Here is a 26854-nt window from a genome sequence, read left to right as displayed (position 1 = left end):
TGTTCATCTTGGCTACGGCTCCTTTGGAAAACAGTTCATCTCAAGGGGATTTTCCAGGTCAAACAAAGGTTAAATAAATAAAATAACACATGTGAAAATGTACATTAATACATTCAGATGTAATGTATGAAGACTTTGTGTAAAAAGAAGAGAAAGGAACAACATATCTTTCAGAAATCAGTTTATATATAACAAAGTGGTTATTATTTAGTACCATACTCCATTACATAATATATGGAAGGACAGTGAATATAACCATTTTGTTGTTGTTGTTCTTTACTTGTTGTTTTTTTGTGGGTTTTTTTTTTTTTTGTTACTAGGCATACAAATAAATTTAAAATGTTACAAATATAAATGTTTCTTAAGACTGTAAAACATACTTATGGACAAAAGAGAAGGTAGGCAGGGATATGGCAGCTTACATATCGTGGTCAGACAGCATTTTTCAACACAAATGAACATTAGTTATTGATTCGGTTACAATTTATCTTCCTCACATCAATAGTTAACGGTACTAAAATGAGAAAGGGCTGGATATGCGACAGCAGGGAGCTATTCACTGTAAGATAAAACTCAACAAACAGCTGGCTCTGTTAGTGGCAAAGGTACATTACAAATCTCCAACAAATCTTCGTCCGTCTGAGCAGAATATTTCATGAGGTAAAGTGCAGTCAATGAATGGAAGTCAAACTTTTCATTTGAGCACTTGCTACCGGTCACCACGGAAATGGCACCTTTCCACTTCATACCCCTGCCTCCTCATTCTCACAAATACTATGAACACAGGTCATATCATCAGATGAGGTTGATTAGTAACAAGCACAAATATGATGGGAAGATTGGCTGCTTTTCTCACGATTATGACAGACTCAGTCAGGCTCTTTGACCCAAGTGTCTTTCTATCACTTCCTATAAAATACATACAATGTTAATATTTCTAACAGATGGAAAAATACAACAATCACAGACACAACAGGGAATGTTTTCTTTTTGTAATAAAATACGTTGAAGTTTCCAGGCAGAGACACTTTCTGACTCCTTTCATATTGCATCGATTTGAAAAGGTGTTTGTGGTGATCGCTGCTGCAGGGATGCGGCACGCTCCGCGGCACGCTCTGCGGCTTCTACTAGCTCTTCACTCAGTCTTCAGTAACATGTTGATGACAACTTTATTTTTTATTTATTTCAAATCAATCTAAACCAGTTTCTCATTTAAAAAAAATACGCTGGACTTTTTAGATGACAAATTCCTACTGGCTATCTCACTTCTATCAGACGTTCTACTTAAAACTGCAATTCAATGGTTACCAAACAATGGCTAAAATAAAACTTAAAATTTTGTATGTTTTTACAATCTTATAATTTAAAAGTGATTTACCTTGTTTTTTGTTTTTTTTTGTTGTTTAAACAAAGGTTGGCACATGCAAAAGAAAACGTTTCCTGCCTAAAAAATGACATTTCTATAAAATGATTCTGTCAAGCTCAAACAGCTGTTTTTTTGTTTTTTTTTTCTTTTGCTCTAACAGCAACCAATCAGAAAGGAAAGGAAATATCCCAGTGCAGCATGGTGCTGCTAGAGTACTAAAACAAATCAAAACAGGTGCTGTTCAATGCTTGAAGCTGTACAGGTGTGGTGCTGCAGAGTACAAAACGTGAGATGGGATTAGAAGAGGGAAATCACTTTCTTTGACGGCGCATCTCTATCTGCTGTGTACAACACATCCTTAAAACTCCATTCACTGCTGAGTCTCTTATGCAGAAAACTCATTCTCAATGCTTTCTCTCTGTGACTGTTAGAACCCGATATTCAGAGGCGAGTTATTGTCTTCTTAAATATGCAGACTTCTCGGAGCATTGTGGGTGCACCTTGAGCTGAGATGATGTGTAAAATTGCATTTTTAGAGGCATGCGGGCTGAGAGAGGAGGCTTCATGAAACAGACACATCACAAGCAGCACTGGCAGATTGTTTAAATGAAAAATCTCCATCTATTCAGCCCAGGAGTCAAGCACACGGAATCCCATTTTCTCTGGGTTCCTGTTCCGATTACTGAGCTAGCATGAAGCACACACATACACTCGCCGTCGAGGAGAAACACATACAGCCAAAAGCAGAGTTGTGGTGTTAGCGAAGTAACTTGTGATGTGGTAAAAGGGTCACTTATGTTGTTAGTGTTGAGGAATTGAAAGGTGTTTGGGGCTGAGATGAGCATCATCCTGTCAGCTGTGGCCAGTGGTGGATTATTCCACTCATGTCCAGTGTCCTTGTGGATCCGCTGGTTGTTTTTAGTTGCCTTCGCTTACAGTTTTGGGAAGTGAGGGGACAGAGTTGCCCTTAGCATGAATAAATGAATAAATATTTCGCATGGAACTGTGCAACACAACGTCCACACTGAGAAAACAAATGATAATGTAATGTTCCTACTGCTGTGTACATTAACGCAAAGCGTCAAGTAGTTTCTCCAAGTAGGAGAACTTTGCCACCGTCACAGATCCCACGAGAAAAGAGGACAGAATTTGGGTTTGTAAAATCATTTTAGCATTGTTTGTAGCATTTTACCTCTCTGTTTCTTTCCGTTACATAAGTTTCTAGGATGTAAAACCAACTCCTCTAGCATTTAAAATAAATTATATTCATTAAAAAAAAAAAAATTGAAAATAATGAAATATGTTCCACATTTTTTCAACAAAACTTGTTCGCTTCTATTTTTTTAAAACCCAACTGAAAGTGTACTCTGGGTTTTTTCTTAGCGCAACTTTTTTTTTTTACTTCTCTCCAAGCAGAATATAACTGGGCTGATTATTGGAGAGCTTTCATGTGTATTTAAAAAAAATAAAAGCCACACACAAACTGAAGTAGATTAAAAAGAAAAATGCTGTTAAAAACTCCTTGTAATGAAGTGTCTCCCTACTGAAGACCTGCGTGACCCAGATGGAGGTCTGAGAGTTCATGGCTGCTCCTTCAGAGAGATGGAGGGATTGCTGTTAACGTGAGTGTCCGTCTCTCACGTTAACAGCAAAAAGTAATCTGCACCCGAAGGCGACGCTCCGATATGACATAAAAACAACGCACCAAACGTACGTTGTCATAATGGAGATTGCAGCTTGAACCTCTGTGAATGTTTTACTGGTGCAGACAGCAGCCGGCCACCGTGGCGTAGTCGGTGTGCGATGAAATGATTACCAGTGAAATTAACCTTGATGTTGACAGAAATGGAAGAACTGTTTCCTCTTCGGTTGGAAGTTCGGTGACTCGCTGAGGAACCACCAGCAGGTTGAAGCCGCGTTGAGGCGTCTGCTGATCACGGCACCTGCCGACCGCGTTCTTCACTGCAAGAGTGTTGCGTTTGCAGTCCTTGGCAGAAAGTCTGTTTTTACTACACGGTGAGGTTAAATGTGTCTTCCGTATCAAAATCCTGCGTGAGCTGTAGCATTCAGATTATAAAGAGATTAAAATGTTAAAAATCTTTTGTGTCTTTGAACCAAACCTACAACGTCTCAAGATAGGACTCAACCATGTAGAGCGATGACAAGCAGCTGAATAAATATGTAAGGCGTTTGATGAACATTAAATATCTGGTTCTTCTGTAGTTTGCGTTATTTCTTTTGAGGGTGTGTGTGTGTGTGTGTGTTGTGTGTGTGTGTGCCACAGTGAGCGGTGATCTATCAGTCTCTCAGACGTCTTCCTGGTCTCCTCTCCGCAGGCCTCTTTGGCACTTATCTAGCGTCTTGTGGTAGGCGCGGGTAATCATCGAGCTTGGTGACTTGCGTTGTGGCGTGAACGAGACCTTTCCAGGACTGCACGGCGGTTGTCTGTTCAGAAAGGACAAAAAAAAAAAAAAAAAAGACAAAGAATCAGAAACAGATCGTGAGGCTGAGAAAGAACAAGAAAGTGCTACATTGATCCTTCCTGGCAGAGGAGCTCAACTAAATGAAAGACTGTACAGAGAAACTAAAGGAGGCAAAGAAAAGCGACAGAGGAGAGAGGAGAAACAACATGAAGCAAATCCAGGCTGATTGAGAGCGAAGCAGCAGGGGAGGATGGAGAAACAGGGGAAGCTGCTGGAGTGGAGGTGCTTGTGTCTGGTGTCATAGTAACTCCATTTAGCTCCTGATCCTGGTTCCCACTTAAGAACCCTTCGACTATTGTCACACCAGATGCAACATACGCACTGTAGACAAAGTAAATGCACACACACAGATGCACATGGATCACTAAATAAAAAGCCAGTGGCGCACACAGCACCAATTCTAAAAAAGAAAAAAAGGTTGAAATTACATTGTAAATAAAATGTTGGTTTAAAAGGTTTTAAAATGTTTGCAACTATTTTTTATTTACATTTTACACAGTTTGCCAGATTTATTGCACTTTGAGCTTTACAGTTTTCCATCGGCCTGGTTAATGTTGTGGTGATACTGGAGCTGCCGTGCTGTGATCCTGCTGGTCTCTGGAAACCAGGGTTCCTTTCTAAGTGTCCTGTTTCTACACTTATCTTACATTTTTAGATAAAAAAAAAAAAAAAAAAAGATTTGCACTAATGAACCTGTTGAATGCTTTCACTGATGGAAAAATACACAGCTGGTGGGTGTTAGCAGAGTGTCGGTAACAGTTCAGATAAACCGCTGAAGCTCTTCATGCGGCACATGAATAATAGAAACCCATCATGCCCGTGCACGACTGACCTACACTCATCTATTCAGCAACAGGTTTTTTCTTTCTTTTTTTTATCTTCTCTTTTCAAGTTTTTCCTACCTGCAAAAAAACTCTACAGTAGCTCCTGTAAAGCTTCTTGTAAGTGAAAACAAATATTGCACTGCTGCCTTTATGGTAAAAAAAATAAAAATAAAAAAAATAAAAAAAATTTGCATTCACTTTTTAAGATTCCTCTGTAGCCAGATTCATAACAGAGTCATTCTAACATTTCCCTCTATGCTATCCAAACATGGCTGCCCAGAAATGCCCATGACATCTGCTGGGCAGCCAGGTGGCAGGTGGGGCTAGACGGAACCAGGAAGTATATCCGTGGAGACGACTGCAGGCACACCCACACTGGGCTCCTGGTATTTCAAAGTATGCAGCTGCCAACGTGCCCATTACTCAGTGCCTGCTGTAGGGTGCCAGGCGTCTGGGGCTCTACGTTGTTTAATGGCACTTGCTCCATCCATCATGTCAGGTAATGAGCTAGGTGATAGCTAGGAGACATACACAAACATGTGCGTACGCACAAGATCCCACATTCACAGCAGAGAACAGAAAGCACTCCCTTCTTCGGATTGGATACAAAGCATCATGCAGATGGTGCACAGGAGGAGAGAGGGAAGAAGAGGGAGGGAAGCAACAGAAGGAGGAACAGGAAAACAGATCAAGATTTGTTTAAGGAAAATGCATGAAGGTTTTGTATCCTCTGCTTCTCCTAGCTTAACACACGCACACATTTATATACGGAGCACGGTGGTGAAAACTAAAATCTTCTGGCAGCATGTCCAATCACATCATAACTACTTATCTGTGGGTTCAGTTCATTTTTTTTTTTTTTTTTTTTCCCCTGTTCACAGGTTGCGCTTCATTCTGTATGCATGACTTACACAACCTTCTTCTTTTCAAAACAAGCATCCACAGTAGGCAGAAAGAAAAATGGGAAAAATGGGACAGTTTAAAAGAAATGAGATGGGGTGGAGAGGGGGGTGGATCATGCTTATGCCAGCCCTGCCAATCATTTGCAAGCCCAACTGCTGTAGCCTCATTTCTGGGCAAGCAGTCACCCTTAACCTCTCAGAGGGAGCATGAAAAACAAAGCTGAGAGAATCCAGACCCCATTCAGAGTGTGTGGTCGTCTCTGGCTCCACATCATACAGCAAATATGGGAAAGATGGTGGGAATGATCAAAGGGAATTTTACATTGAGGTCATATTTGCATGAAGGGACAAGTGCAATCACCAAAGACCAACAAATACATCAAAAACACAACTAAGTGGGCTTAAATATGAGCTAAACCAAACTCTTTTTTTTTTTTACAGCTGAGTTCATGAATATGAACCTACTGTCTGTCCCATAAAATTGCAGATTATATAAAGAATGCCCATCAAAGCAACTATGTCTAAAAGCTTTTTTGACAAGTTTGAATAAATGTTGCTGTCTTTTATTTTCTGCGGTGCATCATCCAGGTTTGCAGCAGCAGTGTAAGTGGTGCTGCCGCTTACTTTCAGCTCTCTTATCCTTGTCACTTCATCACAGCTTGGGTGCATTGATACTGATATGAGAACTATCTATTTAATAGGAGAAAATAGTTTTAAGCCTTGGTTATTTGAAGAGCCATTCGCTTCCTATGCTGTGTAAACAGCAGAACATTAGGAAGAAGCACTTGTTGAAAGCCTGCAGAAGCGGTGCCTTCTAGTAAGCAGGGTTTTGACAAGTGCCCTTTTGGGGGTTTTTGGTCTCGCACCTGACTGCCTTAATGTATTGGAAAGGTTTTGTCAAAGACATTTTCGTAAGAGGGAGAGAAATTTGCAGTAAAATGCATCTCCCATCAGAGGATTCTTGAATAGAGAGCTTTTAGCTTCTCATAAAGACTTTTCTGTTCCTATCTTCAGGTGCCTACAAAAACCCATTTTTTCTCACACCACATCAATCTATCTATCACAACTGAACAAACAGCAACCATTTCTACTGGGACAGAAGCATTACCACTAGCCTCCACTGAATTGAAAGCTTTGACACACACATACACACACAGGTGGGGAAGGAAACAAAATGAGACGGGGAAAAGGAGGAGAGCTCTACACAAAAGACAGACTAAGGCAGTTTGTGTGTTTTGTTTTTTTTAAAGCGCTGATTGCAACTCTTTCTACTTGCATTGGTTTTGATAGCTTCTTTACCTGCTTCTCCCAGAGGTGACATCTTTTCGAGTTACAGTAGGAACGACGACACAGAGGAGCAAAAGAAGAGGAGAAGAAAATGACTTAAAAAAAAAAAAGCAGGTATTCCATGTTACAGCAGGGAGATGTTGGCATCCCAGAACTTAATTAAGTGCTGGCTGGCAGTGTTTCTCAAAATGTAACTAAATGCACTGTGGATTACAGTGAGGGTGGGCAGATGGAGGGAGATGGGGGAGTCAGTGACATCCAGACATGCACAAACACACAGCATCTTTCTCTCTCTTCAGCACACACACACACTCACAGGGATACATACTGTTACTTAAGTTAACATCAGAGATAAATGGCTTGCTGCATCGCTTTGAGGAAATTGTACACTTACACTCTCGCCTGGTTTTTAACACACAGGCAAATCCTATCATGATGATCCCGGCCACGAGAGAGGCTCTCAGTGAGAAACACTAATATGAGGCGGATAGCACCGCCTCACCTTTTCCTGACTGTTAGGAGGGTCTCCAGTAAGGTGTCACTACATGTTTTGATAGATGTTTTGAGGTTCCTTAAGAGATGGAATCTCATTATGTCTTTTGTGTTCTTGTCATCACTGGTTAATTGCAGAAAATGACTTCATGATAGGGTTCTGTGATCTGGAAACGAGACAAATCCAGCCATTCATTTATCAAAGGCTTTAAAGCTTGAGACATTCTGCGGAATTTCCTCTCAGAGGCCAGTACAAACAGGATGCGTATGGAAGTGTCATGCCTTATTAGTTCATTATTGTATGTGCAGTACCAGACTCTGAGCCAAAATCTAAACATGGCACTCTTATTGATCAGGGTCAGATTCCCATAATCACTAAAACAAACAGTTTCAGAAGACGAGCTGAGTCAAGCTCCAGCTGCTGGATGATTTCTTTCACTGCGTTCAACAAGTGAGCGGTGACACGATGTCTGACGTGACACAGGAAATGTGTAATTCTATCCGTCTGAGCGGCTCCGCGCTTCACTTTATAACCAGTTAAAACATAATAAAGGTGATTAAATCTGCTCACAGTCCATCAACGTGCCACGTTTGCTTCCAGGCGAAGAGAAAAAGCATCTGGAGCTCTAGCAACAGCAAGAGCTGCAATTCTTTATCACCTGGTTTCATCTCAGCCACCTTCCCACTTCCAGCCTCCAAGCTACAGAGTAATGGAACTCCCCACACAGAAACAAGATACAGTGTATAAATGAGATGCAGAGGGAGCGCAGCTATTTCTTTCTACCCAAAGTTATAGTCAGGGTTTTGCAAAACTGCAGTGTTGGATGATGCTGAGCCTTGTTCATATGAGAGATCATCCCAAATGAGAAGTCCGAAAGGAAACAAAGTGTAGCTGAGGAAAATGTTACAAGATGTTGTTTTGGGCTTTTTTTTTTTTAAATATTTTTTTTTACTTTGGATTAAAGGACATGCAGCTGCATTTTCTATCAGTGGCAGCCAAAAGCACAAATAATAAAAAAAAAAAAAACCTACTAATTGCATAGCAGTAAGAATGAATAAAACTGACCCCACAACACAGAAGAAGGCAAGAGAGGATGGATGAAATTCACAAATGCCCCCAGTTTAGAATGGACAGCACATCAGAGCCGAAGCCTGCAGGACCAGGAAGACTGTGAGAAAACTGCTCATAGGATTTTTGCAAAATCAAAATCCTTGTTCGACTGCAAAACACCTTAAAGTATATTGTTAGGCTTTGGAGAGGTGGCGTACTAATCTGCAGTGCAGCCAAGCCTGCACAGACGTCACCTTCATGGAAGAATGATCATGAGAAAATCTTTCCGGCATTCTCATCAGAAAATTAGATGTTTGTAAATGAACATCAAAACAAACCTGATGCTTTTTGAAAATGGTGTCGGAGGAGTAATGAATTCTAATAAAACGTCTCAGCAGTAAACAACAACGGTGTGCTCGAAGAGAAAAAGGGTGCTGGAAACCTTTAAAAGAGCACTTTGTAACACACACAAAGGGCCAGACCCTGGCTTGTGTTGTAGCCACTGGATGAAATGAAAAGCCAGCAAACATCAGATTTCTAAAAGCTGAAGATTCAAAAAAATGTTTTTTTTTTTAACTGTATGATCCTCCTAAAAGCAACGCTTGGGGTACAAAGGTTTTAAGTGGCTGCTCCATCTACCTGGACACAGAATCACAGGAATCTTCAGGAGCTTATTTCACTAAATGAAATTCAGTCTGTCAGTACATATCTTGACCATTCTGCCATTTTGACCTGCAAAATCTCTGGTATTTTAATAAAAAAAAAAAAATCCTGTCTCAGCTTATGATGCTAGTAATAATTTGTACATATATTATTTTGTGTTCCCTGTTTGTTGTGTCACTGCCCAGAGCTGCAACCTGCGTAGCACAGGACCCTCTTAAAAAACGTTTTAAATCTCAAGAATTTATTTTCTATTAAATAAAAATTAAATAATAAGAAGAAGAATCGGATTTAAAAAAAAAACTAAAACTAAAAAAAGTCCACAATTCTTCATCTGTTTCCCAAAATAACCCTTTTGTATTAAATAGGAAAATAGCAAGTGACAGATTAAGCTTGCTAGGAGACATTTTACAAGCAGCAATACTTTCCAAAGCAGTTGTTTCAGAGTCCTGACCATGCGGGGTGTTTTTATGTCACTGTGTAACTATAAACATGAAAAATAATCCTGCTTTAAATATTTAAAATGCGTATGTTATTTTTTCCCTTAACTTAATACATTTTTGAAGTTTTGTCACTATAAGCTAACATTTAGACTGTGGTGCACATGCTTCTGCTTATCACCACAGCTTAAATACCTTTTTTCTTTTTTCTATTAAATAAACCAAATTTTCTACGCTGATGGATCCAGTCAGTCTTTCACAGACTCCCCTGAAGTCAAACACAACATTAAGCTGAAATGTGCTTTTAGTTCAACAAGAATAATCTGTAGCTGGTGGTTTTTTGTTTTTTTTTTTCAAATAAGTATCACCTAAATGAGGGGGGTGGATGAATGTCAGGGGATCTGAAAGTAAGGGGGCTGCAATCCGTGTTCTGTTGTTTTTTTCCTAGTATTTCATAGCAGGCAGTGGTGATCAGACTGACAGAGGAAAATGCCTGAGACAGGCCTGCATAAACATGCTTAGGCAAGATACTGAAATTCTCCCACTTTCTGTTTCTCACTTCCACTTCTTATTACTTATCCCTCTTATTACTGACAGTACCTCCAATGTTTACACCATAGGCTGGCCTCTTGTAATTTCTCTGCAATCATCGAGCACAGGAAACAAGCTAAACAATTAACACAGGTTTTCAGCTCAAAATGGACACTACATGTCATAGGATTCATACTTGGCCTGCATGTTTACAAGTTCACATCCCTGCTTGACAGTTTGTGTACAGAATTTAGAGGCAAAACAAGTTAAACTGACATTCGGTTGAGATAAATGGTAATGAGGAGAGGTTAGCAGAGAGCAGGGTGTTCATAGCACATGCAAGTAGTTTTGACACTCACAGGGATGTGATTATTCTTTCCATTCCTTTATCGCCACTCTATCTCAACAGATAGATGTGCATGCCTGACAATAGTGGTAAATAGAGTTGAAAAATGAATGGAGCCTTTGTTTTCTCTCAATAGCTTGACATAAATCGCCTTCCATGGAATCCACTGAACTCCGGTTCCTCATCAGAAAAACCGGGTGAGGCCTCTTCTCTAAAACATGGTGTCACACATCGGATTTTTATCTTTTTACCTGACATTTCTTTCACCCATATAACACTCGATTGGATGGTCTTATCATCGGTGGTATTGTGCATTAATACAGACCATTTCCCCTTGGTGTTTTCATATAAACAGAGCCTTTAAGAAACACTCAACGCCTCTCTACCCCGCATTGCCCTGCTATCAGTAAAAGGACCTTGGTCTGAAAGTAACACCTTCTGACTGCTCTGTAGAAAATATGTTTCAGGAACAGTGAATCATTTCACATGTTCATGCACAAATACTTATTGTTTCAGAGTGACCAGAATTACTGCTTTGCCTAAAGCGTTAACAGGTCTCAACTAGGACAAAAAGGACATAGAACCCGATGTGCACTTCTGCTCTGCATAACCGTGTGGCAATCTTTTTTATGAAAGAAAAAAAGAAATCAATTGTTTTTCTTAAATCTAGGCTAACATTGGTCAGACTTTTGATGGAAAACAACAAATCTGACAGACTACAGGTAGTGCACAGTCCCCGTTGGACCCTTCTGGTTCAGAAATCTCCTTAAAATATCTCTGCTGGACTTGATTCCTTAGTCACGGAACAGTGCCTCTTGGCATTCTGGGATGCAGCAGAGGCACACACAGCCCAAATGAACAGTAATATGAAAACACTTTTACAATCGATCAGTGCCTGTGGCACAACTCTCATTCATGATTGTCCTCTCAGCAGTCAAGTTTCAGGAGGCAGGCTTCAACCTAAGTATAACCATGAAAGAACACATATCCTCAAGAGTAAATTCCTGGAACAGCTAAGCATTGCCCACCTGTTTGCCTGCTGTTTGAATTTAGTTAACACTTTGACATTATTTTTTCTGCTGTAGCTCAACATTGCAATATAAAGTACAGCTTACTATTCTACTGGTGGTAGAGCTTTGAGAGCACAGGAGCTTTTTGAATGTGAACATCAATTCTATAAATAAACAGTGAACCCTTTATTTGCTCTGCAAAACATCATAAAACAGTGGACATCCCAATATGTCCAAAGAAGCAGAAGCTTTGGCAGTTTTGTGGTGATTTTGCACTAAGATGGGAAGGTATCAGCAATGACCTTGGATAAGCAAATGTTACCAACCAGTCTGACGGGGGTTTAAAAGTAATTTCTAAACTATTTGTAGTCCATCGTGCAGTGAGAAAACGTTTTGTTTCTCGTTTTGCTAGCAGTGGGCTTCTCAGAAAGTTTACTGTAAACTCAAAGCATTCAGAGAAAGTTTCAGAAGAAACCTGAAGCCTTAGAACTAAAAATGGAGGCTCTTTTCACACAATGGCATTGATATGACTTATCATTGAAAGTCTAATTTACAGGCTTTTTGTACGGAGACTGTTGACATTGCCAAATATACGTGTTGGACTAAATATTTTGTGCTTCACCAGCAATCTGAAACAATACCCACAAGGTGTGTGGGAGCTATAGCGAGCACAGATGGGGCCTGTGACGGAGGCCTGATTCTCACAGGCCCCAACCAGGAGAGAGCAATCCATCAGGCCAAGAAACTCAGGCGCCTAGGGGCATCGGTCACTGATCCTTTAAGACTGATTAGGTCTCTATGGGGGGATAGAACCCCTGACAGCATGGACATCAGTGCCGGGCTTGCTCCACTGAGGCTTGATCTGAACAGGACTGAGCCAAAGCAGTGACCTGCTTCCATTTGGATTCTGTGGAGGCAGTTAAGTAGATCAAAAATATCAGTCTGTACCGAACATGTCATCAGACCTCCGTGAAAAGACTCTCTAAACTCCAGTCTTTAACTTTTACATTGGAAAAATAACAAATCTTATATGAAAATGTGTCATTCTGCTATAATCATCAATAACGTCCACTCATAAACAGTGTTCAGTTTCGTAACTACACACTGACAAAAAAACAAAACAAAACAAAAACATGTCACATTGTACAGTGTAAAACGTAAGATGAAGCGATGGGAATCTAATTACTTTATCTAACTGTCTGATGAGCACACGAGGTCAGAGATCGCATCAGCCAGACGAGCAGCTGGAACCAGCGGCAGCCAAAGCGAACCACATGATTGACAGGTGAATGAGAAGACAGAGAGATAGTTAGACAAATGGAAGCTAAGATATAGTTTGACAGACAGATGGGAGCGTAAATGGATGGTTTGGCAGCATGATAAGGTAAATAGGCTGATGGATCACCAAACAAATGCAGGAAGAGGAAGGAAGAGAATGAGAGAGAAGAAAGGGAAAGAATGCCTGCCTGCAGACAACAAAAGATAGGAAGGCAGATAGCTTGATAAACACAGATGGATTGTGTTGATATACAGGGAGGTGGGGCAAGATCGATAGATTGTTTTATTCTATTTGCTTGGCAAACTGGAGATTTGATGTGGCTGGTATCAAGGCAATCTGTTTCCACCGACGCCAGGCGTGACTGTTACAGATGAGTGAGATAGCGACACATCTCAATCTTTGGCTAGCCTCCTTGCAGTCAAATTTGGCTGCAGTGCTAGCGCCGCCTTAAGTAATGTCATCACTTCTGTGTTATCAAAAAGACTTGATCTATCAAGCTCTAGCCCTACAACGGATAGATATTAGGCAGTGGTTTAAAACGGAAAGCACAGATCAAAAAGTAAAGCAGTTGCAGCAAGGAGACAACAAAGTCTTTGTGTCACCAGCTGGAGAGAGGGAGGGGTTCTTCTATTTAGTTTTGAGCAAAACAAAATGGATGCCCTGACAACCCGACGCCTCATTACTGCTGCTTACGTTTATCATGTCAAAATGGAAGACGAGCCTGTGTGAAGTTTAGAGGCAAGGGCTCTCCTAGTTAGAAAGGTGGCTTCTATCTGCGGCTGCTTGAGGGACATAGGAGTGCACAGCTACAGCATTGATGAGTGTTCCAGGGCTTATAATAGACAGGAAAGGCCTAGAAAGCATGCCCTTTAGAGATGCAGCATCTCTCACCATCTGACAGCTTACAGGGTCTAGGCTTCACAATGACACCTTCACAGTGCGCTCAAGATGACACACAAACACACATGCTCACAGGTGCAGAAAAGTCTCAGAAACACAAATAAGTTTGGCAGCACAGGTACACAAATTACACAGACGGTCAAAAGCACACGCGCGCACTCTCACACTTCTCCATTTGCAATGCAGAGGTAATGCCTGACAAGTGAAATCTCAGCATCATGCTGACAGCATTAATACATATAAAACAAGTCAGACTATAAAAACATCCTCTGAAAGATCGGGTTTCCTGAAACTAACATCTGCTTGTGCCATGTTAAGGAAGCAGTGCCGCTCTCACTGTAAACAAAAATACTGCTACTGTAAAGCCCCGTCTCTAGGAATAGCATCGAATTTCTGTCAAAAACACGCAGCAAATGAAGGGGGTATGTAACCCGTCGTAGTTTCTGTGACTGAGTGAGAGCAGTATGTGCCCCACATTTACACAACAAAGGACAGCTCAGTCCTTTGCAATGCATCACTCTTTAAGGAGAAGTATAAATAAACTGTATTACTGCCAATAACTCATAGTTTGCAAACTACAGCGCTTGTTAGCAGAACTAAAACCCACATACACTAGATGAAACCCTTAACACAACAGGTACAATGCGAGTTAAGTTTCCATTAATCATTTCTGCATTTTTCCCGTCAACAAATGTTACACAATCTGCTTAACTGTGTCTCTTTAATATCGGGTAAAATATCTCAGGCAGTTTACCACAATGTTACATTGTAGTCATTTATGTTTTAGCACAAACAACCATTTTCCTCAAAACTAATCTGCAGCCGTTTTGTCAGCTGCTGAGTTTTCCAGCAACAACCCAAACTGCCATCCAATCTCAGGATTTTCCAGCATTCCCCACCGCTGATGCCTTCTCCAACTTAATAAATCATGGTGTTGTATGTTATTTATTTATTAATCCCTCTTTTGATGTGTCCCAACTCTCAGTGAGAGCAGTGGTGGAGATCACAGAAGCCTTTGCGAGTGAGCAGCCTCGCTCTTTTCCTCCATGTGATCACCATCAGACCCATTTGGCCGTGTGAAGATGCTCCCTTCTGTTCGCATGTGGGATGCAGGTTGGTGCGCTTCCAGAAACACTTTTCACTTTCTCTTCTAATATAAATCATTCATACTAAGAGATGCTCCCTCGTGTACACAAAACACCACAACCCATCCTGTGATGGGCTTCACTTTGCTACCTTCATGTTTTTGCTTGTGCACCGCCTGTGTCACTGTCAGTGCGAGTTCTGGTGTACAAACCTCAAAATAGAGGTGGCGCATGCAGAATGTATACTGGCTGAAGATGCGGCCGTCACGTCACTTCTTTAAAAGTTTCCAAACTAGTTAGCAGGGATTTTGATTTTGTAGTGTTTGACTAAATTTTTTCTTAAGCTTCCCTTCATGTTTTTCTACATCCTACCGAGAAGTAGTCCCGCATTGCAAACATTATTCAGCTTGTTGCAAATTTTTCTAGGTCAGCACTGATATGCAAAGTTGCAATCTATTTCATTCAAATTCCTTCACTACATCACTCAGACCCTGACTTGAATGGACAAAGTGGTTGCGTCTGTGTGTGTGTGTGTGTGTGTGTGTGTGTGTGTGTGTGTGTGTGTGTGTGTGTTTTAGCAGATGCAGGTTGACTACACACATACAGACCAGACATCTCAAGCGACAATGGATTCTGTGTGGATGAAAAATTCATCTGTCCCCTTCACTTATTCATCAAGGAGGAAGATTTTTCTGCAGGGATGGCCTCCAGAGATGCAGCGCTCACGTGCCAGGTGGCCTGCCGCCACTTTACCCACAAGGTTTTCAATAAAACAAGCAAACAACACTATTCCAACACCTATAAATAAGTGATCATTCCTGAATAAAGTGCTGTACACAAACGTCCTCGCTGAGGCCACTCATCACACTTTAATGGCAGCCTGTACCGGCCATGGTTATTTCTCTTCTTTCTCTCTAGTTGAATTTTCGGGTCTCTATTTCTGAGTAGAGAGAGGGAACAGGCAGAGGAGGTAGATGAAACCGCAGAAGTAGAGAGGGGGGCATTCGGATCATCTTCATACCATCACCTGGCTCACCACTAGTTAAGATAAAGCACTTTCTCTTTAATGATTTATGAGACTATCAACATGCACTGCCCCTTCTTCTCTTCCTTTCTCATCTCTTTCATGCGCACACAGGAACACGCAAGCGTGAACAAACTTGAGTTACTTTCTTAGTTGCATCTCTCTTCCTGGAGGTTGTTCACAGCACTTTGAACATTCAGTGTGGTAGCTCGCCAGATGCTTGGGCGTCTGTCAACATGGTGCTATTGTTAGTTAGTTTCTGATGAGATTTACATGGCAGAAAAGACATCAAATAAGATATACTACAGAGAATATGAGAAGGAATCACACCTAATCCGTGCACCTGCGTCTTGGCAATGTTAAGTCTCTCTTCCATCCAGACCAAGACAAGCAGATACATGGAACCTCCCACGCAATCCAGGCTGCAAACTTACACGGGAGCTACGGTTTGATTTAGATGTGAGTTTTCCTGAGGCCCAAAGGATCTTAAACATTATGCTTGTTCAAAAATTAAAACACACACGTGGTAAACTTCTCAAAATTTAACATGAAAAGGAAGATGGAATTACATCAGAGCTACTTGCAGACTTCATCTTATGGTAATGGTTCTTCCACAGTACAAACATTTTTAAGAAAAAGGGGATTTTTTTTTGTGCTTTGTGCCTTTGGTATTTGCAAACTGCGGTATAAAACAAAAAGAGAAGCTTTTCTTGGATTATTTAAATTTTCATTTTCCTTATTTTAAAGGTTTTACTGAAGGCATAAGTGTTCTGAATTAAGATTTCCTTCCTGAGGCCTTCATTTCTGAAACTTTTTGGCCCATTAAATTTTTTTCCTCTCTTCCTGACTGATGTGTGCACGAACAAACAAGCACAAAGTGTGCACATCAAACCTGGGCTGATTAAAAAGGAAATGGGTCACAAGTGTCCTGGCTAGTGGCACTTTCCGCTTTGGCTCAATAAGCCCCGTAGTTACCCAGATTCCCTTGGCACGCGTGTCAGAGTCAGGGCCTGCGGCAACACACCTGTGTCCACATTTCTTCTCTGGGATCAATTAGCATTAAAGTTTCAGAGCTGCACTCCCGCTGGGTGGACATAGTGTACACTGGAGGGGTACAGCCCGAGAACAGCCAAAGAAAGAGACTGACAGAGACGTGAAGAGAGAGATAGATTTGTAGACACACACCGCTGCGGCCAGAGCAACTGACACACACACAGCCGTCCTCCCATCCTCAACCTTGTACCAGCTAAGGTTGTGGATGTGAAAAGGCCAACACATATCGGCGACTCTTTTCACTGCACAAATTCCATTCGAAACCCTAAAAACTTGCATTGATTGAGTTCTGTGAATATTAGGTCAGGTTGCTTGTTGAGATTGTTATCTGCGTAGGAGGCTGTTGCAGAGACAGAGGTGTGTGTAACACTGCGTTGAGAGTGATACTTTCATAATGACAATGTAGATGTAAGACTTGATGATGTGTGTTATTCATTTAGGCTTTAAATAAAGAATATGGCTCCGTTCAGATATTAGAAGAAAAGTCAACATACTGTAAAATTCATGTTACTTTCCAGGATTTTTCTGTTGCTTTTTGACTGACAGTGTTTATTACCCAATTTTATTAGAGCCAGTAGTCACTGGTTGTGACTGATAATCAGTTTAGTACTAAAAAAAAACAAAACAAAAAAAACAATCACAATACAAGTCAAATGTTTGGACACACGTTCCAGTAAGATTTAATTAACTGGTAGTGTATGTGCATATTTATAAAAAGACACCGTAGTCCAAAAAAACAAACAAAAAAAATAAAACAATCATACTGGACACATGATGAGAGATGTATCAATTATCTGATGTACCCCAATGAGTTGGTCATTATGTCTATTTAGAGTGCTTATTTACAACAGCTGCTTAAAATCTGTGCAAGTGACAATGAACAGTATGATGTACCGTTCAAGTGAAAAAAGAGGCTTGTCATAATTGCTAGGACTAAGGAGGACCAGATGCTAGAATATCCTTCATTTCATTTAAAAGACAAAATGTTAGAAGTGATGAACAAGTGGGTTTTTTCTGTCACTTAATATGTGCACAGATTATATTAAAACAGTCGTTTGTGAGCTAAGATCTTTCTTCATCAGCCTCTGGTACAGTTATAGTAAAACAAAGATTAAAAAAAAAAAAAAAAGTTACTTGTGACATTTAACCCTATAAAGCCAAATGTATCCTACTTGATACTTACAGTTTCTGACCTTTTGCAAGACCTTATGGTAAAAACATTATTACTATTATTATTATTACTATTATTATTATTGTTATTTTTATTTTAAAATGAACTTTTACCAGGTTTTTTTGCGACGGGCTTTAAAGGGTCAAGAATTCAGAATCTTAGCAGGTAATATTGATGATTCCCAACGTCTTGCATAGATTTACACTTTTAGGTTTCATCCAGCTTTTACTGCTCGTGCCTTTTTACAGACTGCTATTCTCCAATTTGACCTCCACGTTTCTTTCCCAATAGCACCAAGATTGACGTTACTGTGAGTGGCACAGGGTAGACTGTGGAGTTTGTTTTGATCATCCAAGGCATCTGCACTGACACACATCTGTAGAAAACTGATATAATTGCATTTCAAACCAACTCTGGCTTGTAGCTACACCACTGGCAGATTCAGAGTCATGCTGCTAGCTGGCTGCTTAGGTTGAGCTTGGTTTTTGACAGCTGGTAGGACAGCTAGCAGCATCTATTTTTACAAGCTAAATCCAGCTGGTGCTGGAAACTGTGGTAACCAGCTTGAGCAGTATTAGCCTGGTTGTGGACATCTGGCAGAAGGTCATCAAGTTAGACCAGTTACATCACACTGATCTGGTCCAGCAGACGTAGCAAATGCAAATAAAATAAATAAATAAAATAAAATAAAATAAAATAAAATAAACTTAAAAAAAATCTTTGACCACCTCCTTTTTTTTTTTTTTTTAGAGATATCTACCCAGTTTTAAAAACCTCTACTTTTCCCAAAAGCAGCATGTATAAATGAACTTGTACCACATGATCATGCATCAGTCACAGCCTGCCATAGCGACCGCCTCTGCTTTACAATGACGTGTCAAGTAGCTCATCCCAAGTGAACAGACAGTCAACAAGTAGGTGGTACTGTTTGTTTTGAAGGGACGGTACAATCCTGGGGCTTTCACCCTGGGGGGGCTTTCCTACCACCATGTGTCACTTTACAGGGAGCACGGATGTGTTTGGCAGTGTATCCCCATCAGTGTGTGTGTGTCTGTGCCACAGAGGAAAAAGAGCACCGAGGGCAGCTGTACCTGTGCTGCCTCGTGGTTGTCTCTTGACAGTGCCCTTCACATCACAGCATGGGCCTGGATATGGGATCTGACAGAAGTGACCTCCATGCCACATCACCCAGACACACAAATAGATCAGCAGCCAGCACAAGCAGATCTATACACATACACACACACATACATACCTGATAACTTCCTGGCATGTTAGAGGATTTATGCCATGTGCCGTAAAAATCTAAATCAGATATATGATGACACACTCATGGCAAAAACAATGAAACAAACAGGCATTAACTTGTATATAAATACCAACATTTTCTAACACATTCATATGATGTGCAGCCACAAACTGCACACCACACTACCCCTCTAGGCTACTTAAACACCCAGCCCCCCTCCTCCCCTGTCAGACAGCTATCAATAGGGATTCCAGCAGAGCGTCTGCTAGACAGCATGGGTAAACAAAGAAGGGATGAAAAAAAAGAGCCTGAATCAAAGGCAGAGTGGGGGCCTGTTATCCTCTCAGAGCAGGAAATCATTTGCTGGCAATTTGTGACTCATTTCCAACCGTTTTGTGTGTGGGGTGCTTTTGTCATGCATGTGCTGACTAGGAGGTTGGATTTGGGGTGTTGATTTTAAGTGGTAAACTTTTGCTTACACATTATGTATATGTATATATATATATATATATATATATATATATATATATATATATATATATATATATATATATATATATATATATATATATATATATACATACAGTATGTATATACATACAGTATGTATAAAAGTGTGTTGGCTAATCATACTTTTTGGTAACTGATTCAGCGACTGATCGCGAGCAGACGAAACACTAAGACATGCATTTTTTTGTCCTCCTGCTGTAAGTGGTGAAGAATAAACTGCACTTTTGCCACTGTTTGAAATTTAATAAAATAACATTTTAACTGGCATTTCTTTTCTTAACTTTACAATCAATACGGTACTCCCACTGCACCCTACTTTAACCAGTTAGCCTGATCTTAATCTCCATATCCTCATAAACATAACACCGTTACAAGTAAATCAATTTCTTCAGGTCTTTTCACCAGTGACATATGCTACTACTCTCCCAAAGGCCTAATTGAAATTAGGTTAGCTGACCTTTGGGTTCCTATAGGGACCTGATTGTTCTACTAGCTGTCTTCTATATTTCATTTGCTCAAACCTCATAAATCAGCCTGTTGAACTTGGCTGGGATGATGGTGTCGACCTTTCTTATGACATTTCCAAATGGCCGCATCCTCCACCTAGGATCATGGCACCATGCAAGGCATCCAACCATGGTATATGAAGATGAGAATGAGTCCATAAGATCGAGTGCAGGGGGAGAAAATGAAGCTGTGGGACTGGAAAATGACACTGATTGCCACAAGTGGTGTTGTGTGAAAACAGTTTTTATAAAACAGTATTTCAATAACAGCACGTCTCACGTATAAGTGAGGAATTCTTTTGATTTGTAGAATAGACAGTCATCTGAGAAAAATTGAAGACACTTGAGTTTTGTGAAGAAATGTTTCAAATTATGGAGATAACCAAGACGGTATTGATAGAATGAAAAATGACCTTATCACTGGAGCCATGTGGGTTTATGGTTTTTCATTGTAGCTGTTTGAAGGAGGTCCTTGTAATGTGTCTAATGAAATTTACAAAGAGAGCATGAGGATGTTGTCTTTTCTATGGTGCTGCACATTTACAGTGTCTATAGACCGCTGAGGAAATCCTGTGCATGTGTGTGTACTGCAGGGAGAGAAGTAAAGGTCCACTTCTGACAAGCCTAGTGGGAATAGGAACATCTGGTGGACCGGCTGCTCCTCTGGTTAACATGCTCTTCCTCAGTGGCCCCCGACGACACACAATTCAGGTGCCATGTGCACTAAAATGCTCACACTGACATTCAAACATACGAACACAAACAAAGTCAAGTGCATGTACATATGCACAAATATGTCCCAACACAGCTTCGTTTCTTGGCTAAATATGCTGCAGCCTTATAGGAAATCCACATTTTGTTCACGTCTTGTAAATAATGGTCCTTCATGGCACCAGATTTAAAACCATTACTGCAGCACAGAGCAGTATAAATAGAAGGCCTATCATTCACGCAATGATGCCGAAGAGAAACTATGTCCAATTCACACCAGATGCTCCTCAGAGCCGAATTAAGCCTGCATTATCGCTTGTGGAAAATGTCATGTTATTGGCAAGGTGAACCCTCTCCACTCCAACCCCTTCTCTTTATGTAGCTATGCATGGATTTGTGCTGGCTCACTCCCATATCCACCCTGTAATCGACTGAATACAGAGCCATGACACATCTCATCTTTCTCGCTCTGTCATTTACACACACACACACACACACACGTGTACTTAAAGTCTTCGTTCACACCTTTACTGCACATCTTCACCGTTGTGTCATCATATTTGACCTGGATGAATCCCAGCATCAATTAGCAGTTTTCTTCACCTTCGTTAAGTGAGTAGTGTTAAAGATGAGGGTCATGTTGCTGTTAAGTGTATGGTTGTGTAACAGGAGACGGCAGAGAAAGGTTGAGTTACTTGACAGAAGTGGCAGCAGTCTGAGTAGAATGATTGCATTGCTAACTGCCCCCGGGGCTGGCATTTGGTGCCCCAGGCAAGATATTGCACTAATAACTCCTCACTCCCTTCTCTCCTATCGTTCAGCCACACATATTCTCACATATTTGGGAGTCTGTACCCATAAATTTGCACCCTAAAAAATTTTCTTCATTTGACCAGTCGCCCAGCACCAAACCCCAAACCCAGTGATTGCCAAGTGGTTGTTTTTATTCCCGCTCGACTGTCATCATGAGGATATTCGTCCCTCACAAGACCCCACTTTCTGAACAAGCCTGCCAGCCGGAGTAACATGGAGCTGGTCTCCTGCCAGAGCCTCAGCATCCTTCCTTCACCAATCTATGTAATGGATGTGCTAATGATGGTAAAGCAGCCAGTACCTCAGAGAGCAGTAATTTAGACAGCGCTAATACTATTGCCATTGCAGTCCTTACATGGAAATGCTGTGCTCCCAACATCAGTCCCCACCACCCCCAGATTCTGCTGGTGTCTTTGTGGCAACATGACAAAAGTAGATAATTAGACAAAAGAACATGTGCACTCACTCACACAAACTTTGATGAAAAAGAAATTGAATCTGAACAAAAAAAAAACACCCCTTTAGACTTATTGTAAACATTTACTTTCTCAGATGTGTCTCATGGCTGAGAAAGTGAGAGTATTGATTTTCTTTATCAGAAAAATAAGAGTGAAGAGAGGGACATAAATACAAGCAAGGAAACTAAACAATTTTATGGAGAAAGAGGTGTAGAAGGCATCACAAAGACAAGCTATTACAAAACATTACAAAAAAAATCCTTTTTAATCTTATCGGTAGGCAGTAGTGAATAAAATATTGAACAAGGCATTATTTTTACTCCCAGCATCCTTGCAAAATGTGTGGAGTGATGAACCTGTGGGATATACAATGATTTCCCTAATATTGAGCAACACAAGAAGCGTCTAAGTATCTTGAACAGCCACCTCCTGCAGCTGGCCATCACACACACCCAATTTCTGAATTGACTGATCTCACCAGGCTTTTATGTGCTTATGCATCTGCATTCAATCATTTCCACCTGGGAAAAGAAGTGTGTTTATTGGTAGGAATCCATTTTTATGTGACAAAAGGATTCAAAGTCAGGAATGCTGTGACATGTCTTTTGGTACCAATCAGATTAAAAAAATTGGAAAACAACGTAAACCATCTAGAAGAAACAGTACTATCAGTACCATGATAAATTACTGCCAGAAAGGAGTGGGGAGAGTTATCTTCCTTCTTTTAACTGTTGCATATGTGTTCACTGGATTTTGTTTTTTAGGATGGAAAAAAGAAAGGTTGTTGGTTCAAGTCTCAGCTTGGGGAGGTTCAACAGTGGCCCTTTCTGTGGGGACTTTGTTTTTCCGAGTAGTCTGACTTCATCCCACCCTCCAAAGACATACATGTTAGTCCAATTGATTACTCTGAACTGGCAAGACAATCAGTGGGACAGAATGTGAGCATTTCTCTGTGTTATCCCTGTGATGTACTGGTGACCTGTCCAGGGTGTACCCTGCCACTAGCCCAACAATTGCTAGGAAAGATTCCAGCTTAACCCTTTAAACAGACAAAGCGGTAAAGAAAATGGATGAAGCATAAATTGATTTACTCAACACTACAATTGTAAATCACAGTGCACTGCACTTTTATCTGAAGTTAAAAAGAGTTGTCTTCCTTGTGATTAACAAGGCTTCAAATTGGTGAGTGGAAAACACACAGATGTTGTGCAAAACATGTAGCAAGAATGTGTGTCGGAAAATTAAAATTATGAATGTCTTTTAGAACAAATTCTTGGTATTGTGGAATTCCAAGGTCCAATGGTGAAAAATGAAGGCACACAGATATAGCCTGATAAAAAACCAAGAGCATCACGCCAAAAGGTCTAAAAGTCATTCTTGTGTCGAAATTGCTTTCCAGTTTTTTTTTTTTAAACTTGTCTGAAATTTCAGCAGACTTGTGTTGCCCTCATCAGCGGCCTATTCAACAGAATCTTTGTGGGCAGCACCAATCCTGATGATGCTATCAGGCTGTATTATGTTCTTTGATAAGTGGCAGTGGAATTACATTAGTCACAATAATGATCTCTGAGGTGTCCTGATCCATAAAAGTAATGAATTTGGTGGAAGCAACTTAATCATTTGTTTTGAAAATTATCATCTCAATCAGAAATGTCTTTCTTAATAAATACATCTTTTTCTGCTTTATCCTTTTTATTCCATCAAATAATATTTACTTAAACCGACATGACACTGTGCAGCCACCTTTACTGATCAAAAATATAAGCATGGCTGCATCAGTGTGCAGCTGAGATGCATGCTGAGGTGAAGCTAAAGTTGTCCAAGTAGTTGCAACCAATTTGATTCGGATGCATTTTGACAGAAAATCAACTTTTAATGAAGAGCGGCATTGAGGGAGAAATTAGTCATTACCCGACAGAGCAGGCATAAAATGTTTATAAATGACTAAGATGTTGGCACTGACTGTTTTCAGAGTGCAGAGCTTGGGGAACCTACTGATGCTTAGACAGTCGGCTAACAGGGGACAGACTTTACCTCATCTGGGGAGATGGAGGGAACGGAAAAGGAGGAGAAGCGTGAGGGGGCTTGTGAGAGGCTACAGTTAGGATGTATATGAAAAAAGGAGACAGTGAGCGACAGGGCGAGAGAGTTTAAAAGGCACGGTGTCTGTTGGCTGGCAGGACAGTCGGTGGGAGTGAGGGAGGTAAGCGACAGTAGAGCGTGGCAAGTGCGGCAGAACAAACCGGCGGTGACTCATGGGCTCCTTCATTCACCGCTGTGATCAGATTCAGCAGGACAGCCCACCATATGGGATGGCACAACTTATTCATCCAATCACTTGGACTGCACACAGTAACAGAAGAGGAAAGGGATGGTGTGTGTCTGTGTGTGCGCCAATCTGTTGAAGAAGGGGGTAATTAATCTACTATATACTCAAGATAAATGAGCAAATAAAAAAAAAAAAAGACTGAATGTCACAGGGATGAAGGACTACAGACTGAAATGCAGCGCTTCATGATTTTATTGTAATGATCATTTTAAACTCGAATATTCAACCCACTTCGTGGCTACTCAGTGATGATTCTGTCCACACATCTTTCATCAAATTATATCTCATTAACATCAAGTTCTTTTCTTACAAAACCAGCCAATCCTACTCTGCAATAACGCTATAAAAAAACATGAGTAAAACACAATTAAATGGGGAATTCTGAGATACTTAAATTAGCTGTCTTCTTCCTCTGCTCTCCGATTATTTGTTTATCCTCTTAAAAAAAAATCCCTGTGGATATGTCATCCAGATGACATACTGAAGGAATCAAATACATTGAAACAAATTATTTAATAAATGCTTCTCAGCATATAACATTGTGATAATCACTGTCTTTTCCAGACCCCTGTTAAATGCAGATTAAGGCTAAGCTCTGAGAGGTGAAGGGCCTGGCAAATTGAGCCCTAATGCACCAAGCACAGGAATAGAAGCAGACATAATCTAACCAAAGCCAGATATTTTGCGGAAGAAAAGAATGTTTCTACCCAGCTGGCAAGAGGCATCATAAACCCTTTTATGAGGTACCTAAACTAAACCATGCTTCACAGAAAGCAGAACCAATTTGCTTAACTTCACAACATGCAGGCGCCCGCTGATAAAAGTGTCTGTCCTATGCCGTGGCTGGCAAAGATATTGTTATCCGCTTTATTCCTCTGCCACTTTGCCAGTCCCCCCCCTCTAAACAGATAGCAATCATGGTGGAATAATTTAAGGCTCAGACTGCAGGTCCTGGTAATCCTGGACCTGCAGAATATAAGATGACAAGATGAACCTACTGATGCATCTTGAAATTGCTCTACGAAATCTTCAGGCAACGTGCCCAGATTAAGAATTTGTTGTTTTTAATCAAACCAGCATACATTATTTTCTATACTGATGTGTAGAAAAAATTAGAACAAAGACTGGAAGCAGCATCAAACTAAACGTGAAGCAGAATGGAAATTATTTCAAGGGAAAAGAAGAAAACAAAACAATTCTAAAAACTTTGTCCTCTTTAATTTCACTAATTTCACTAATTTCATATTTAGAGGTGTATCTGAATATGTCAGCTAAATTACCAGTATCATTTTGAAAGAAAAAAAAAAAAAAAACAGGATCAAAGGAGACAACTACTCTATTTTTAATCATCTTTAAAATAACTAAACAAAAAAAAAAGAAGAAAACTTATGACTGTAGTATAGTCAGACGACAGTATTAGTTAAAGCAAAGAGACAGCTTACACATCCTAAAAGGTTAGGTGGAGTGTTATCACTTTGCCATTCAGTCTTATTCACCGGCACTCCTCCTGTCTTTTTGTTCCTCTCGCCCTCTGCCACAGGCTCTCTTCTTTTCTTAGATCCTGCACTTCAAATGATCTACTTTTACCTTTTTGTGCCCTTATTACAGGCAATTTAAGGGCAATTCAGTTTGGCAGGTACAACGTCGCACATTAAAGAAAATTGTGTATTGATGTCTGAATGCAATGACATGTTGTATCTTGTCATTATTTTTCAGCTGTCAGGATAAAATGATTTTCTACACACAAAGGGTCCTTCGGTATGTTTCAAATTAAGTCCATATACACAATATTTGGACATTGACACATTTTCTATTGAAATTTTCTCAGATTTAATCAGTGGGAGTTCAAATGCAATCAGATGACCGGCCCAGAGTTGTTTCATTGAAGACTCTGGGCTCTTCCTTTCTCATTTCTTCATCAAATAAGTAACAAAAAAGCAGCTTCTATGCATGTATGTAATGTATTTTCATTTATATGTAATGAAAAAGTTTTCACTACATTCAAATTAAGACATTTTTTGAGGGCAAAAAAAAAGCAAATCTATCAGAGAGCAAGTTTCACAAATTACCACAAGGTGCAAATCAATAAGTTTTAGAACAGAAAGAGATGATTATGTGTTGTCCTTGCAGCTTTCAGTAGTTTGTTAAAAGTACAACTTGCTCCACAATGTTTATAAGTTAAAAAATGTATAGAGAAGGCATAAAATGGGTCATAGTCTCCAGGCAGTGTGATGGCATGGGCGCACATAGTTTCCAATAGCCCTGGGTCAGCAGTCTTTATTGATGATGTGACAGAAGACACACATGGCTGGCTGAAGTCTGAAGTGTTTAGTAATATGCTGTCTGCTCAGCCAAATGCAACGGACTTGATTGG

General features: G+C 40.4%; 1 protein-coding gene across 1 annotated transcript in view; it reads right to left on the bottom strand.

Moving 5' to 3' along the window:
* Positions 1–251: 251 nt before the first annotated feature.
* The window catches only part of diaph2 (diaphanous-related formin 2), a 373599-nt gene continuing 346996 nt past the window's right edge, over positions 252–26854 (bottom strand). Inside the window, exon 29 of the mRNA XM_079250311.1 lies at positions 252–3811. Coding sequence (XP_079106437.1) covers positions 3747–3811 — 65 coding nt within the window. The 3' untranslated portion in view covers positions 252–3746. The remainder of the gene's footprint in view (positions 3812–26854) is intronic.

This window comes from Telmatherina bonti (genome assembly GCF_933228915.1).
Source record: "Telmatherina bonti genome assembly, chromosome: 12".
NCBI classification, from domain to species: domain Eukaryota; kingdom Metazoa; phylum Chordata; class Actinopteri; order Atheriniformes; family Telmatherinidae; genus Telmatherina; species Telmatherina bonti.
The sequence above is the reverse complement of the archived record's forward strand: the minus strand, read 5'-3'. Positions and strand labels throughout refer to the sequence as shown.